The 15,724-nt window shown below is 43.0% G+C and overlaps 4 protein-coding genes across 5 annotated transcripts; 2 read left to right on the plus strand and 2 right to left on the minus strand.

Moving 5' to 3' along the window:
• The first annotated feature begins 5,714 nt into the window (after positions 1–5,714).
• Positions 5,715–7,337, plus strand: LOC119547784 (phosphoglycerate kinase). The gene is made up of 3 exons (XM_037854794.1): positions 5,715–5,889; positions 5,958–6,902; positions 6,968–7,337. Exons 1-3 carry the CDS (start codon positions 5,828–5,830, stop codon positions 7,206–7,208), a joined length of 1,248 nt encoding a protein of 415 aa, XP_037710722.1. The 5' UTR covers positions 5,715–5,827; the 3' UTR covers positions 7,209–7,337.
• LOC119547782 (pre-mRNA-splicing factor CWC25 homolog) lies at positions 7,272–9,210 on the minus strand. Its single transcript, XM_037854793.1, has 3 exons — positions 9,090–9,210; positions 8,810–9,032; positions 7,272–8,749 (listed from the first exon to the last, which is right to left on the minus strand). Exons 1-3 carry the CDS (start codon positions 9,105–9,107, stop codon positions 7,335–7,337), a joined length of 1,656 nt encoding a protein of 551 aa, XP_037710721.1. The 5' UTR covers positions 9,108–9,210; the 3' UTR covers positions 7,272–7,334.
• A 227-nt stretch (positions 9,211–9,437) lies between these two features.
• Positions 9,438–11,206, plus strand: LOC119547155 (phosphoglycerate kinase). The gene is made up of 3 exons (XM_037853876.1): positions 9,438–9,719; positions 9,770–9,878; positions 10,003–11,206. The coding sequence occupies exons 1-3, from the start codon at positions 9,532–9,534 to the stop codon at positions 11,080–11,082; spliced, it is 1,377 nt and encodes a 458-aa protein (XP_037709804.1). The 5' UTR covers positions 9,438–9,531; the 3' UTR covers positions 11,083–11,206.
• On the minus strand, positions 11,200–15,274 carry LOC119547154 (hepatocyte growth factor-regulated tyrosine kinase substrate). Of its 2 annotated transcripts, XM_037853872.1 has the most exons (5): positions 15,118–15,274; positions 14,853–14,937; positions 14,534–14,798; positions 13,416–13,790; positions 11,200–12,968 (listed from the first exon to the last, which is right to left on the minus strand). In XM_037853872.1, exons 1-5 carry the CDS (start codon positions 15,146–15,148, stop codon positions 11,484–11,486), a joined length of 2,241 nt encoding a protein of 746 aa, XP_037709800.1. In that variant the 5' UTR covers positions 15,149–15,274; the 3' UTR covers positions 11,200–11,483. The 2 variants fall into 2 exon arrangements, with proteins under 2 accessions (XP_037709800.1, XP_037709801.1); XM_037853873.1 differs by lacking the exons at positions 14,534–14,798; positions 14,853–14,937; positions 15,118–15,274 and adding an exon at positions 13,846–13,902.
• Between the last annotated feature and the right edge of the window lie 450 nt (positions 15,275–15,724).

Genomic DNA, 15,724 nt, shown 5'->3' on the forward strand with positions numbered 1-15,724 from the left:
AAACAACGGCCAGTGACCATGATTGTGTGATTTGTCTTTGTTGGCCTGAGCAAAAATCATTTATTCAATAATTACATATTTACATACAAACGGCATAGGGGCGGCAAGGATGTTGCTATATGAACTTAGATTTTTCCATAGCCAGAAAAAGCTTTAAATCAATTGGAGTTATTGTATAAAAAAAGAAATTGTCTTAGAGTTAAATAATTCGTGAAATATCAATAAAATATGCAAATATAAAAAGTTGTAAAGTGAGACTTCTTATGGACTTTAAAGTTTTAATGAAACCGCCTTCCAGGGGAGTAGATGCAAGATTTCAAGGGGGCTTAAGCATATTAAATAATTAGAAGAAAAGAGATATTTTTTTATACTTTTAACAATACACAGGTGTTATTTAATTGTGCATACATAATTACAATAATTTTTATAAAAAGTATACATTTTATACATCAGTAAAAAGATTTAACCAATATAAATATTTTTTGATTAAATCAAAATCAATAAATGCTATTTGTAAATTTGTTATTATTTTTACAGTATTTACAATTTGTTTATGGGCAGTCATACCCCTTGTTAATATCACCCCTTTGCGACACCCTTTCTATCAACCCCTCAGACTCTTTACAGCACTGTTTGGCAATCGCTTTACAGCTCTAGATGGGCGGCAAACAAACGGTTGCATTTAGCCATTCAAATTTTTAGCCAATTTTTAATTGGTTTGTTTTTATGTTGTTTCATGTTTGCGTTTAATATATAATTTTTTTGAAATTCTTCTAGGTTTCTCGATACAAAATCGATAGTTTGTCTACACTTTACTTATTATTCCTCATTTGAGCTAACAAACTATCGATGATCGATAACATCGATGGTTGCACCACCGATTGTCTGAAAACTATCACCATAGTATCGCCAGCATTTACCCACCACTACTTTTCTCATGCTTTCCCAGATAGGCGGTAAAAACAATCAGTAGCTACGGAGCTATGACCAGCGGCAGAAGGTCCTCTCGGCAACTAAGTAAATAAAAATAAATTCAAAAGATATGTAACTTTAAAATTTCGTTCGATTACCCATTCTGTGTGGCCATTGGGGAATAGATTAGCTTAAATATATACACAGTACTATCAGTGGAATGCAGTTGACCATGGTGCTAGACTGATCTTCACCAGGCGCTGAGAAAAATAAACTTCGGCTAAAATGCGATTTCAATTTTAAAATGTGTTCACATTTTTTAAGACTAAATAACACACACATTTCGAACAGAATTGCAAACACAGTGTTAGCCTGCCTTGATTTGCTTTATTTATTTATTTATAAAGAGCTAACAAATAATTAAAATTATGAGCTAGCAATGATGTTGAGCAATGGCGAAGTGGGCCTTCAGCTCGAATTGTACATAATATTATTTTTTATGGTTTCTTATAGGCTTGATTTGCTTTAATCCTCTTCAATTTCAATTTATTGTTCGATTTTGTTTTTTGTTTTAAATACATAGTTAATTTTATTTAATAGTAATACAACGAATGACAAGTTGGTGTTTTGTTAGTTTATTTTGGTTACATTTTCACCCTGCGCTTATAAGCTTTTCGGGGCGTTCGTTCTTACAAATTTTTTTTAAGTTAATTTGTACTTTGTACATAGTGTATGTAGTGTATTGTATTTGCTTTGATTTGATTTATATTTCTTTTATATTCATTCCCTTACGCCGTTTTCATATATTTTCTTCAACCAAGCTTAAAAATTATCTGTCATTCATTTGACCCTCAGCTCAATATTTTCATTACTTAACGTAAGATACATTATCGTCGTCACCTTTAAACAATTTATTTACTACAATTCCCTCGTTTGCCAAAAAACTTAAGGAATTGCTACGTAGGTGGAGGATTTCATTATCATTGTTTTTGTTTTGTATAAAAAGTATGTCCCATGTATATCCCCTCAATTAATAAACGGATTTTTAATCCCATTACAGGGATACTTGCAGCATTGCATCCCCAAATATTTTATGATTTCCATTATTGCAGAATTTATCATATTTTTCTGAATAGCCGGTCGGGTCTGGGCTGTGTACGACTGGCGACCAGGTCTGCCGCGGCACTGTCAAATTGGGGTACGCAACTGTATATGAGGCGACCGGTGTCTGCCTCTTTAAACGGTCCTCCAGCACTCCAATCCGGACCAGCAGGGCTCCGATGACCTCCTCATACCGGTTTGCCACGGACTGCACCTTTAGGCTCACGGTAGGGCTTATGACCGACAGCATGGACATCTTTACGATCTCCGAGCGGATTTCTCCCATCTCTGCAGCGACGGCACTTGCTGGTGGGACGAGGGTCCCTTTTACAGCGGCAGCAGCGGCAGAGACAGCGGCGGGGTCAGCGGCGGTCTCAATGGTCTTCACTTCCCGTTGTCCCTTAACCCGCGATGCTTCTTTCGATGAAGCCCCAGTACGCAGCAACCTTCCGTTTAGGCACCTTCGCGGATGATGACGATGGTGACTCGTCCCAATCCTTGTCCGTCTCAACAATACTGGCCCACGACTCTTCATCAAGCGCAATCATTTTAGCCTTCGGGTTGTCCCGCTGCTTGCTTCTGCATCACTCCCCGGGCGCATTTCGCCCTCGAATCCTCCCCCTCCGACATCCTCTTGGTGGTGTCAAAAATGGGCCACAAAAACACACTCACCCAATTTTTTCTCAAGCTCAGCAGGCTTTTCAGCTCGAGTCCGATTTTGTAAAAATAAAATAAATCAGCCAAAATTCAAGTAATTCAAGTAAACGAAATCGCCAATTCCGCTGCTCCTCGCGTATGTACGACTATGCGAACAGAACCACTCGATTGCGTAGCCGAACCACGGAGTCCGAAACTATTTCCGCCAATATAACCACTCCGGAAACGCAGAAATCGACTTTTTAAAAATAAGGAAAAACAAAACAGGTATGCACACCAGAACGATTTGAAACCGACTCATATATATCGCCTAGAGTTTCTTTTTGGCAAATATTTGGTTCAAAAAATTGTATATACTTATACTATACTTTAAACGGAGATTTTTTAATTTATTGATTTGAAAAATTTAATCCAATATACACATGTCGCTCGACACCCTTAAAATTTTTTGGAAAAAAATATGTGCTTTCATTCCACATTATTTCAAAGCCTTTATCAGCAAATTCGCATTCGAGTTGATAAATTCGTAACGCGACTTTTAAAAAGCTATCGCACTTTAAATTTTAGATTTTGGTTAGGCACCGGTTTCTATTTAATTTTTTTTGAGCCGCCTTGTTTTAAAATGTTTTACATCGATAGCGAGGATTAGTGAGTTTGGTATGTCCTAACCGGAGTCGGTTTATAAGAATATATGACTGATAGTTTGCGGGGAAGATAGAAGAATTGGTTTTTACCTAGTAGATACTTTGTTGTGCATGTCAGCTTTTTGAATCTCATATGATTTTTAAGGAAGAGTGAAATGTCGTTGGCATTGTTGTTTGGGGTGTAGGGTGATAATGGGCACCTTTAACTGTTTAACAGCATTCGCAGCGCCAACAGGGCCGATGATCTGCAATGATGATCAGGCAGCAGCAGGTAGCCACGCCAAGCGTCACATTCAGACCATGCAAAGCGCCGAAAAGGCTTAAATGACACATTAAAATGTTCCTAGAAGAGGACAACAATGACATGATACTCCTTTAATTCACTTCCTCCTGTAAGTAAAAAGAGTGTAATTATTAAAGAACAATCGATAGATATTAGATTTAATTGTTAAAAATGCTTCCAACGCTTCCATTCAATAACACAAGTCTCATAGCATTCTGAAGTTTCGTAAACATTATTACAAATTTGTCCATCAAATGTTCATTTTGAGGTCAGCAGTAAGTTTTATGAAATGACATACGATATGGTAATGTGGTATTAAACGAACTATCTTTAAGACGACTTCGAAGGGTCACAGCAATCGACCGAGCCCGAATATTAAGAAGGCCCAACAACAGACAAAAAAGGTTGCTAACAACGAATCGGAGGAATCTCCAGAGCCGTATAAAGCAGTTGGAATCACCCACGGAGATTGAAGATCTGCCAAAGAAACCACGTTAATGTTTTGGAAGAAGTAGGTTTTACGTCAAAAGGAAAACATCGAAAAATGAAGTAGACCTATCTCAAGAAACAAAGTCCAAATGCAGTCTGCAATGAGTACTTAACGCTTATGTAGCTTCAGATTGCAGTTAATTAGGGGACTCGTTTAAAATGAATGAATGAATGAATCTTTTATTTTTAGCTCTTTACCACAAATGGCAAATTTCACTATATGTCAAAAGTGTTCACGAAAATAATCCCCTACCACGGAACATGAGAAAATTGTTGTCAAACTTGAAAATAAAAATAAATTTTCTGTGTATTTGAACCGCAATTACAGGCGAATGGATTTTTGGGTTGTTTGTTTGCCAGGTTTTGCCAATAAGGACATAAGTTGGATGGAGGTTGGTAATTTCCTTAAAAAAGCATAGCAATGTTTCTTTAAAAGACGAGATCATTTGCTGGGTTCCGAGCCGTTGGGAGGTTCTGCACCAACAAAAAAATTCCTGATAACGGCTCCATTGCAGTTCAAATGCATTTACTTCTCAAAAAAATCCCGAAACGCCATATACAAAAATTACCTAAGACTCCTTAAAAAATACTGAATAAATCAGTGGAATACTGAATCTATTTGCGTGTGCGGTCCCGTTTTCCGCTGCAGCAAGTTGTATCGGCTTTTCCCGTCTCTATCTAGCAGGAGGAAAATGTCGCCGATGTCAGAGTGGAATCAAAAAGAATCAATTCACAAAAAGTAGAATCGTTTACAGCTCTAGTTCTTGATACTGTACTGATCCGAGAGTGGGTCTCTGGCACACTCGAAATAAAATTTACCGTAAATTTCCGAAAATCACCATTAAAATTTCGTTTTGTTAATTTCTCTCAAGAAAATTTTCTTTATTCTATAAATTAAATAAAATTGTTTTGCATCAGTTTTTCTTAAAATGATTTCCCCTTTCTATTTCTTTTTTTTTCTTTGAACGGTTATGTTGTTTTTAAAAAGCTTTGTTGCCGTTACTTTTACACACTTAATATATTGTAACGTTTGCTATCGTTTATCGTTTTACAAGTAGGTGGTTGTACTCGCTAGGTCACTTCACGATTCAGTCACGAATCACAATTACTATGTTTAATATTATAATTAATTTATATTAGTATTAATTTATAAATATTATATTACTGTTTGTTTGCCTTCTGTTGAAAATGTTATATTTCACAGCACAGAGTTACGCTGTACATTTTTATTTCAACAAAATCAAAAGAAAATAAAAAGGAATTGCTTAGTTCATTTAATATTTATAGTTTTAAAAACATTTTTAATGGACAGTTGATATCCCTTTTTAGATTTACAAGTTTTCGACACTCTTCTTATTAACACCTCGGAATCTTTACAACACTATACAATCGCTTGGCAGCACTAGTTGGGCGCCAACACACGGTTGCATTTGACAATTCTAATTTTAAGCCGACTTTACAATAAAAATAAACTCCACTATGGACTCCGGGCCCCTTTATTGTTGTAATCCCATTTGTGTCCTGCGCAGGATACAGACCAATCGGCAAAAAGCTGCTTGCTACGGAAATGCGGCCCTGGAATCGAGATGCAGCCCTAGCCGCCCACCAATGACCTTGCGCTGACATTGCCGCAAAGCAGTTGCGGACGAAGACGAAGAAGATTTGCGGAATCAGTGGAATCGCGACCCGGGCTTTGCTAACACACATCAGGAGTATCCATAAAATCCAGAAAAATCCCAAGATGGCCTTCAACAAACTGAGCATCGAGAACCTAGACTTGAATGGCAAGCGGGTGCTGATGCGGTAATTTGCGAATGCTCCCTTGAAATTCAGTTGCATAAACTTTCGTTTTCGTTTCACCAATACGACAGAGTGGACTTCAATGTGCCCATCAAGGAGGGCAAGATCACCAGCAACCAGAGGATTGTGGCTGCACTGGATAGTGTGAAGTTGGCCCTGTCCAAGAAGGCCAAGTCTGTGGTGCTCATGTCCCATTTGGGTCGTCCCGATGGCAACAAGAACATCAAGTACACTTTGGCCCCCGTTGCCGCTGAACTGAAGACCCTGCTCGGCCAGGAGGTGACCTTCCTGAGCGACTGCGTCGGCAGCGAGGTGGAGGCCGCCTGCAAGGATCCCGCTCCAGGATCCGTCATCCTGCTGGAGAACGTCCGCTTCTACGTGGAGGAGGAGGGCAAGGGTCTGGATGCCAGCGGCGGCAAGGTGAAGGCCGATCCCGCCAAGGTCAAGGAGTTCCGCGCCAGCCTGGCCAAACTGGGTGATGTCTATGTGAACGATGCCTTTGGCACTGCCCATCGCGCCCACAGTTCCATGATGGGCGATGGCTTCGAACAGCGTGCCGCTGGTCTGCTGCTCAACAAGGAGCTGAAGTACTTCTCGCAGGCTCTGGACAAGCCACCAAATCCCTTCCTGGCCATTCTTGGTGGCGCCAAGGTCGCCGACAAGATCCAACTCATCGAGAACCTTCTGGACAAGGTCAACGAGATGATCATCGGCGGCGGCATGGCCTTCACCTTCCTGAAGGTCCTCAACAACATGAAGATCGGTGGCTCCCTGTTCGACGAGGAGGGCTCCAAGATCGTGCTGAATCTGGTGGAGAAGGCCAAGAAGAACAACGTGCAGCTGCATTTGCCAGTGGACTTTGTCTGCGGCGACAAGTTCGCCGAGAACGCCACCGTGAGCGAGGCCACCGTGGAGGGTGGAATTCCCGATGGACACATGGGTCTGGATGTGGGTCCCAAGACCCGTGAGCTCTTCGCGGCGCCCATTGCCCGCTCCAAGCTGATCGTGTGGAACGGGTAGGTTTTCCACTTAAGGATTATCCCCTCATATCTTTATAACATCTATGAATGTTCCCTTGCAGACCACCCGGCGTGTTCGAGTTCCCCAACTTCGCCAACGGCACCAAGTCCATCATGGACGGCGTGGTGGCCGCCACTAAGAACGGAACCGTCTCCATCATCGGCGGCGGCGACACTGCCTCTTGCTGCGCCAAGTGGAACACCGAGGCACTCGTCTCGCACGTTTCCACTGGCGGCGGCGCTTCGCTGGAGCTCCTGGAGGGCAAGACACTGCCGGGCGTGGCTGCTCTAAGCAACGCCTAAGTCCCCAAAGACGGTATATTTATGTTAATCGCATCGTTTATCTTGTAAGCACAAACCAACACGTTTAAAAGTTGAATCTAATTGTTGCGGAACCATATAATGCATATGAAATAAAGGAAACCTAGCTTATTTGCGGGCAAAGTTGCTGTCCATGGAGGAGGCGGTGCGCTGGATATTGTTAAGATTGGCACGGATGCGATCGCCTATGGAGTTGTGGTTGGCAATGGCCTTCTTGACCTCCTTGTTGATGAACTCCTTGTCGAAGTCTCGTTCACGGTTTTGGGCCTCTTCGCGGGCATAGGCTTCTCGGTGCTTGCGTACCACCTGAGTGCGATCCGCTTCCCTCCAAGTGGCATTGTCCATCATCTCGCGCAGACGAGCTTCTCGATCGGATTCGCTAAGCTTCGGCTTGCCGGCGGGTCGATTGGGTGCTGGACTGCGCTCCCTTTCCCTTCGTTGAGGTGGTCTCTCAGGACTCCTTCGTCTTTCTTCTCTTTTGGAACTTCTGCTCCGGCTGCGCTTGGATCTAGAACGCTCCTCTGGGCTTCTACTTCTACGTTTGTCTTTCAGCTTAGAGGTTTCCTTGCTTTCTTCTGGGCGTCGGCGTCTGTCTTTTCTGTCCTCTGGGCTTTTGGTCCTCTGTCTCTGCTTTCTCTCTTGGGGACTTCTGCTCCTCCGCCTTTCTTTTCTCTCCTGGGGACTCCTGCTCCTCCGCCTTTCCTTTCTCACGTCTGGACTCCTGCGCCTTTGCCTTTGCTCTGGACTTCTGCTCTGTCGCTTTGTTCTATCTCGAGGGCTTCTGCTCCTGCGCCTCTCCCGCTGCTTAGACTCTTCTGGACTCCTCTTGTCCCTTCTCCTGGACTCAGGTTCCCTAGATCTTTGTCGCCTAGGCTTTTGATCGTCGTCACTACTTTCGTCACTGCTGTCGCTGCTTTTCCTCTTAGATTTCTTGCTCTTTTTCTTGGTGGCCAAATCTAGTTGCTTGGATATAGTGCGATATTTGGCGTCCAGCAGTTTGTCCAACTTGAGTTCACCATTGCTGTGGTCCCCCTTGAGTTTGCTGACCTGGCGGGCCAGTTTTCTGTCCAAGTCATCGTCGCTATCGCTGCTCTCACTGTCATCCTCATCACTGGATCGCTTTTTGTTTTTCTTCTTTTTGGACTTCTTGGACTTTTTGCTCTTCTTGGCCTTCTTCTCTTTGGAGGCCTTAAGATCCTGTTCGGTCTTAAGGATGCGGTGGATTTCCTTGAGTTTGACAGGGTTCTCGAGAAGTTTTCGGCGGGATTCCATTTCGCGCTGCTTGATGAGCATGAGAGGATCCTCGAGGGTCTTGCGCTGCATGTCCACCTGTTCGGTAGACTGCAGGTTGCGGTATGTCCGGATGGAGAAGGGCACGCAGTCGTGCTCCACATGATTGATGGACTGCTTGAGGCCGACTGTGTTCTGTTCCTGGCGGTGCTCCTCGGCCTGCAGGGTCTCAAAGGACTTGTCGATTTTGCGACCCAGGAGGTACTCCTCGCGATTGATCAACTCCGTGCTGTCTGGATTGGGATATATTAGGAGATTAAGGGATCTATCAGGGTTTCATTTGGGTGACTCACTTTTGTACATCCATTCCAGCTTGGCTTCGCCGGCTGCTCCACCACTATTGCCCAGCACGCCGGATCTTTCGCCCAGTCGCCTCAGCTCCTCCCTGTCCCTCTCCTCGTTGATCTCCTTGCGAAGATCCTCCAGTTTGCGCTCCTCCATCTTTGCCTGCTCCTCCGCCTTCCAAACGCGCTCCTGATTTTTCATCGTGTGCGGATGCCATGATTTCTTTAGGTTCTGCGGGGGAATTCGACCGTTTTTTAAGGGATCGTATATGAGGAAGCCATAACTTACTAGATCTCCACCACCCATCTTGGGTTTTGTTTGGGTTTTAACAGCAAAACAAACAAATTACAAACAATTCCAGTTTTTCCCTCCTTTTCTTGTGTTTTCATCAAAAACATATGTTCATTGCCAAGGTTGCCAGATGGTCCAGATATGATAAATAAAACGGAGCTGCCAGATCGTAGGAATTTATTTAAAAAGTTTAAAAATATTTTTTAAATAAGGTGCTCTTTATTTAAGACAACATTTTTTACTATTTTACAATGTTTATAAAAAAACATGTTAAGCAATACATTTTCTTTAATTTAAATTAGCTTTGATAGGAACTTCAAATTTTTTGCATGAGAGTTTTGTTTCAAAAATAGTTTTTCATTGTTAAGTCAAAATATTTACTTAGATTTCGTCGGTTAAACATCCAAACAGAAACCTTTAGTTAAGAACAGTTTTAAACATGCTTTCCTTACAACATAAGTATCTTAAGTTTTTACCATTCAACAATACTGCTCATTTGATTCGAATCCCAAATGCAGCTAAGTTTTTAAGATATTTTAGCAAAGATGATTGCAATGGTAAAAAAACTCAAGCAAAGAAGTTAAGTCTAAAAAATGTCGATGTGGCTGGGAAAAGAGTTTTTATGAGGTAAGGATCCAGAAAAACACATTTTTACATATTTAATTATTTATTTTAAGAGTGGACTTTAATGTACCCATGAAAGATGGTAGAATAACAAACAACCAACGCATTGTGGCCGCCCTTCCAAGTATTAAATATGCTTTGGAAAAGAAGTGTAAATCTTTGGTGAGTTTAAAAGTCTATTGTTTGTACCAATTTATCTAATCTAAGGAAATATTAAATAAATAAACAAAAATAAATTTTTAAATAAAAAGTTAGTAATTATATTTTCTCGCTATTCTTGTCTTAGGTTTTGGCCTCCCACTTGGGACGTCCTGATGGCAAAAAGGACAAGAAGTTCAGCCTGGAGCCGGTTGCCAAGGAGCTGGAGAAGGTGCTGGGAAAGCCGGTTTGCTTCCTTGACGACTGTGTCGGTGATCAGACCCTTGAAGCACTAAAGGATCCGCCCGAGGGCAGCGTCCTGCTGCTGGAGAACCTTCGCTTCTACGCCGAGGAGACAGGAAGCAGCAAGGACGAGAACAAAAAGAAGGTCAAGGCCGATCCCCAGAAGGTCAAAGAGTTCCGGGCCAAGTTGGCGCAGCTGGGCGAGATCTATGTGAACGATGCCTTTGGAACCGCCCATCGTCCTCATAGTTCCATGATGGGCGATGGCTACAAGGTGCGTGCTGCTGGTTTCCTCTTGGACAAGGAACTGGAATACTTCGCCAAGGTTCTTCACAATCCGGCGACTCCCTTTTTGGCCATTTTGGGCGGAGCCAAGATAGCTGATAAAATTCCCTTGATCACCAATCTCCTGAATAGCGTATCTGTTATGATCATATCCGGTGGCATGGCCTTTACATTTCTAAAAGTCCTTAACAACATGGAGATTGGAAAATCCCTCTTCGACGAGAAAGGAGCTAAGATGGTTGATGACATAGTCTGCAAGGCAAAGGAGAAGAATGTGAATATACTATTTCCGGTGGATTTCGTTATTGCCAACAAGATCGACAAGAAACCGGATAAAATCGATCGTGTTGATGGCCAACAGGGTATACCAAAAGATATGATGGGTCTGGACCATGGCGAGATATCCAGTGCGGTGTTTGCAGGCGCCATTTGTGCGTCCAAGACCATCGTGTGGAACGGACCGCCGGGTCTGTTCGAGAATGAGCTATTCTCCCAGGGCACCCAGTCCATGTTGGAGGCGGTCATTGGAGCCACAAAGCGGGGAGCCACCACAATTGTGGGCGGAGGTGATACGGCCACGGCTTGCATGAAGTTCGGTGGAGCAGACAAGGTCTCCCATGTGTCCACCGGAGGTGGAGCCTCGCTAGAACTGCTGGAGGGAAAGGTCCTGCCAGGAGTGGCTGCTCTCTCGGATGCCTGAAAACAAATCTTTTAAATCCTTATTCTCCTTAGTTTACACAGTTCAGTAATGATCTAAAAATACATATTCTGAATTAATTCTTAAACATCTTGTTCAACGAATAATAACAGAGCCTCGCAAAATACAAAGTTAGCGTTTATTTTCGAATAACATTAGTTGGTTAAAACTTGATAAAAGAGCGGGCGTCGTTCTAAACAGATCTCGTATGGAATTTTCTGTCTTTTTACCTCCATTTCTTCTAAACTTAAAATTTATCCTGTTTCTCGTAGCGAAATCTTTTGAAATAGTAACTAATAACCGCAATGAACTTAACAAAACATACATTTTTGGCATAACGACCATACGAAAACTGTTTGGGCCCAGCTCTGAAGGGTAATACAAATGGAATAACATTGTTTGGATTAATCGAAACTAATAAGTTCCGCTGTGGCTGGCTCTTCAGCCTTAACGGGCGCGGGTCCGGGTTCGTTTTGCGGCGGAGCAGGTGCAGCAGCCACCGCCTGGACTTGGTTATTGGTGATTTCGGTGACTGGAGGTGCGTGTGGAGCTGGAGGCGCCTGGTTGGGCAAGGGCTGATGCTGTTGGTGCATTACGTGAGTCATTTGTGGTTGGGGCTGCTGTACGGGGATTTGCTGTGGCTGTTGCTGGGGCTGCTGCACTGGGATTTGCTGAGGCTGCTGTTGAAATGGTATCTGAGGATTGGGATGCTGTTGTGCCTGTGGAGCTTGCGGCTGCTGTAGGATTGCTGGATTGTTGGCGAACTGATTTTCGGGCATGGGCGGCATCATCTGGGCATTTCCAGGCGGCGCAGGTTGCTGCATTAAGCCACCGGGCTGCTGAAGATTCGGAGGCATCGTCTGTTGCATTGAAGGATTGTACATTCCCGGCGGAATGGCCTGGAACTGACCATGTCCGTTGGGAGCCGGGGCAGGTGCCTGTGGCAGATATCCAGGCACTCCGGCAGCATATGGATTGTAAACATTGTTTAACTGGTGCGAGGGCGATCCATGTTGCGGCACCGCCGACGGTGGCATGTAGGGAAACGGTGGGGCCGACTGACCCATCAAATACTGCGCCTTCTGCTGCTCCTGACGCAACTGCATCTCGCGCTCCTGCTCCTGGATGCGCTGCAGTGCCAACTGCCGTTGGTATTGCAGGTACTCCTGCTTCTTCTTGCGCATTATATCCAGCTTCTGGGCCATTTGCATCTGGCGTTGACGCTCCTGCTCCTCGGCGATTCTGCGCAGCTTCTCCACATGCTCCTGTCGCAGCTGATCCAACGCAGCCCTCGAGTCCTTGATCTGGGTGAGCTTGTCCTGCAGCTGCTCGTACCACATGCGCTTGTCGTCCATTTCCTTGATGTAGGACAACTGCTGGGAGTGCAGCGAAGTCAGAGTCATGAAGAGGGTCTGCACCGAGGAATCGTTGGAGATGCTGCGACCACGGCTCGAGTTGGACTTCATGCGGTTCACAAAAATCTCCACCTGGGTGCGCATGTTGGCGGCAAACTCATCGATCTGCACCTCATCGGCGCTCTTGGCCTGCAAGGGCATAATCTGTTGGGGCTGCGGTGTTGGTGGCATGGGACTCGGCGCCGAGGGACTTGCCATCGAGGAGGATTCGCTAATCTTGCGTTGCTCCCAGTAGCTGCGATTCAAGTACTTGGCCAGCTCCGGATTGGCCGCCTCCTCCGGCTGCGGCTGGTGGTACTCCTTGGGCTCGGGCGGCGCCTCCGGACTGGGAGACCTCTGCTGCAGGCGATAGGCAGCGGCTGGCTGGGCTTGCTGCTTGGGCTTCTGCTGCTCCGCCTCCGATTGACTGAGGGCCAGGGCCAGCTGCAGTTCCTCCTCCTCCTTGAGTTCCTGCTCGGTCTTGCGGGCTGGTGTCTGGATAGGAAAAAGTTTGATATTAATTGGATGATAATAATTCAATAATTATATTATTGATAGGTACAAAGGTTTTAAAAATTAAAATTAAATAATTTAATTTACCATTGATTATCTAGGTAATAACCAATATATTAATATTCTTTATAAACACAACTAACAATCTAAACGTTTCAAATCAAACTGAACAAGATCATTCAAACACTTCTCATTGCTTACTTTAAGAAACTAGAAATATTGTTTGTACAACTTGTCAATAAAAGTGTATGCTTCTGTTATAAAAAATATATTAAATTGCTCACAAAGAAACCCAATCATATACACGTTTAAAACAAGACTAAGTATGAACGATTGGAAAGTTATAACTGGCTACTTTTAAAAGCATGAGTTATTGTTTTTTAATCTGCTTTGATTTGATAAATACTAATACGCTTTTTGGTGACTCACCTGCACTTGCTGAGCCAATGTGCTGTTCAGATACTCGGCCGGGAGCTCGCTGTCCGCCGGTCGTGCTCCAGACTTTGCGCTACCTCCTCCGCTCGTCGGACGCTGGAGGGCGGCGAAGCAGCCATCGCAGACCCTCACCTCCTTCTCGATTCCGTACTTGGGCAGCGGACACTGCTTGGCAGTGCACTGGCCACAGAAGACCTGGCCGCAGTTTCGGCAGTGGTGCTTCCGGTTGGTGAAGGTGAACTCCACGCGACAGCGATGGCACACCCTGCCATCTGCCCAGTTGGGCGCCGTGTCCGCCGTGAACATGGCATCCGCCTCCCGGAGCTCGGGGAAGGTGTGCCCCTTGGCCTTCAGGATGGTCATGGTGTCCTGCAAAGGATGGGAATGTTATAAGTGGTAAGCCATTATATTTATGTGAGCCTACTAGAGATTCCTCTTCTAAGCTTAGTTCTTCTTCGGAGCTCATTTCGATTCGACTGATGACTTTTCACTGGCTCTTGGCTCACATCAAACAGTTGTTTCTACTAATTAGATTAAGGCCAAAAGAGACAGGGGCGGTTTTTTGTACAAGAGGGATCCCCTTTTTGTTAGACAGTTAAAATTTAATTTAATATATTCAACCTTTGGCTATATACTACTATTAATTTTCAATCATTATTGAAATTATTTCAAAATTGTTAGAAAGATAAGACTGTCAATGATTGGTCATTATTCAAAGTTAAAAGGAATTATCCTATCTTATATCAATTTTAAGCAAATTATATATTTATAGATCATTTTGACTTGACGTTTTTGTTAAAAAATATTAGAAACTTCTTTCATTTACACAGATACCTAAGATTTTGGTTCCTTAAATAGGAATCTTATGAGAATGACCAAATACTAATAGGTCAAAAATCCTTGAAAATTCTTTAAAATATAATACTTTAAGCTCCAGACAAACATTTTAAAATAAATTCCGAATTTAAGATATCGCTTATCTATCTTAAAGTTGTTATTTGGTTGTTCACCTGATACAATTTCTTACATTCTGTTGATTTTCATGGGAAATCCCTTTCTTGGAAAAACCCCAATTCATGGGAAATCCCTTTTTAAAGCACACCCGATCCTACCTTGATGGCCTGGTACTTGTCCGAGGAGCGGAAGGCATTGGCCCAGGTCTGGACAAGCTCGAGCATCTTCTGGCGGACGTTCTCGTGGGGCGTGGACTCCAGGAAGCTGCTGAACATCTCGCAGTTCTCCTTGGTGAAGACCTCCTCGTGCACGGGTGCTCCGCAGTTCTTGACGATGCTCTCGAGGACCAGCAGGGAATAGCAGGATGAGTGGGGATTGGGGGAGTTCATCTTCTTCTTGATGGCGGCAAAGGCATTCTTGGGACTGCAAAAGTTAGATTGTTAATTACCTATAACTATTGGTAATCCCAAAACTTACGTGACATCTTTCTGATTGATTTCATCGCAAATCAAGAGGATGGAGGGCCAGTCGGGCTCCAAACGCAAGTGACTCGTGGCATTTTCTGGAAATAATAAGTGCGTAATTAGTAAGCCTTTGTGCATTTATCATAATCTTCAATTGAAGAGTTCAATTGCCTTTTTATTGTTACTTGTAAGTTTTTTTTGTTCTTTTTGGTTTTTCGATGAGTCACTTTTACTGGCCAATCATTAGGCTTATTTTCCTTGTTTTCCGGGTTACTTACCTAAGTTTTTATCAAAATGTGATCGAAACATTTTTAATGTGCTGTTATGCTGATTCTTGTCGTTGTATTTCTACTATTTCTGGACTAAAATTAAGCAAGTTTTTTATTATTGTTTGGCAAGTGCAAAGAAATTTTCTGCGAAAACACCAGGGCTGCCACTGCGATGGAATAAGAATACTTTTGCAATGTTGCCAGATGGCCGTACGAGCGCTAGCAACGAAAATATGAGTAGCTGCAAATGACTAACGCGTTAAGTTTAATTTACTAGGTTTTCAAATAAATAACGATTTTTCAAAAAGAATAAATACCATTTTTAAACATTTCAATTTAAATTACAAATTGTTTATTTATTCATTTTTAGCTTATCAACTTATAGCTCTGAAAAAGAATTTCAAATATATTCTGCTGCAAAATTGGAATAAATGAAAAACTAAATGAAAATAAACAGAGTTTTTTTAATAAGCTTTCCGGCTATTAATATTTTCAATAATATTTTTTCTTAATAACAAACAGCAAATTAATTCGTCCGAAAAAATGTATTTATAAAACCAGTTATACCCAGAACTGCAGCTGATTTTTAATAGGCCTTCCATCTTTTCATTTACTC

Source organism: Drosophila subpulchrella, chromosome 2L, assembly GCF_014743375.2.
Source record: "Drosophila subpulchrella strain 33 F10 #4 breed RU33 chromosome 2L, RU_Dsub_v1.1 Primary Assembly, whole genome shotgun sequence".
NCBI lineage: Eukaryota > Metazoa > Arthropoda > Insecta > Diptera > Drosophilidae > Drosophila > Drosophila subpulchrella.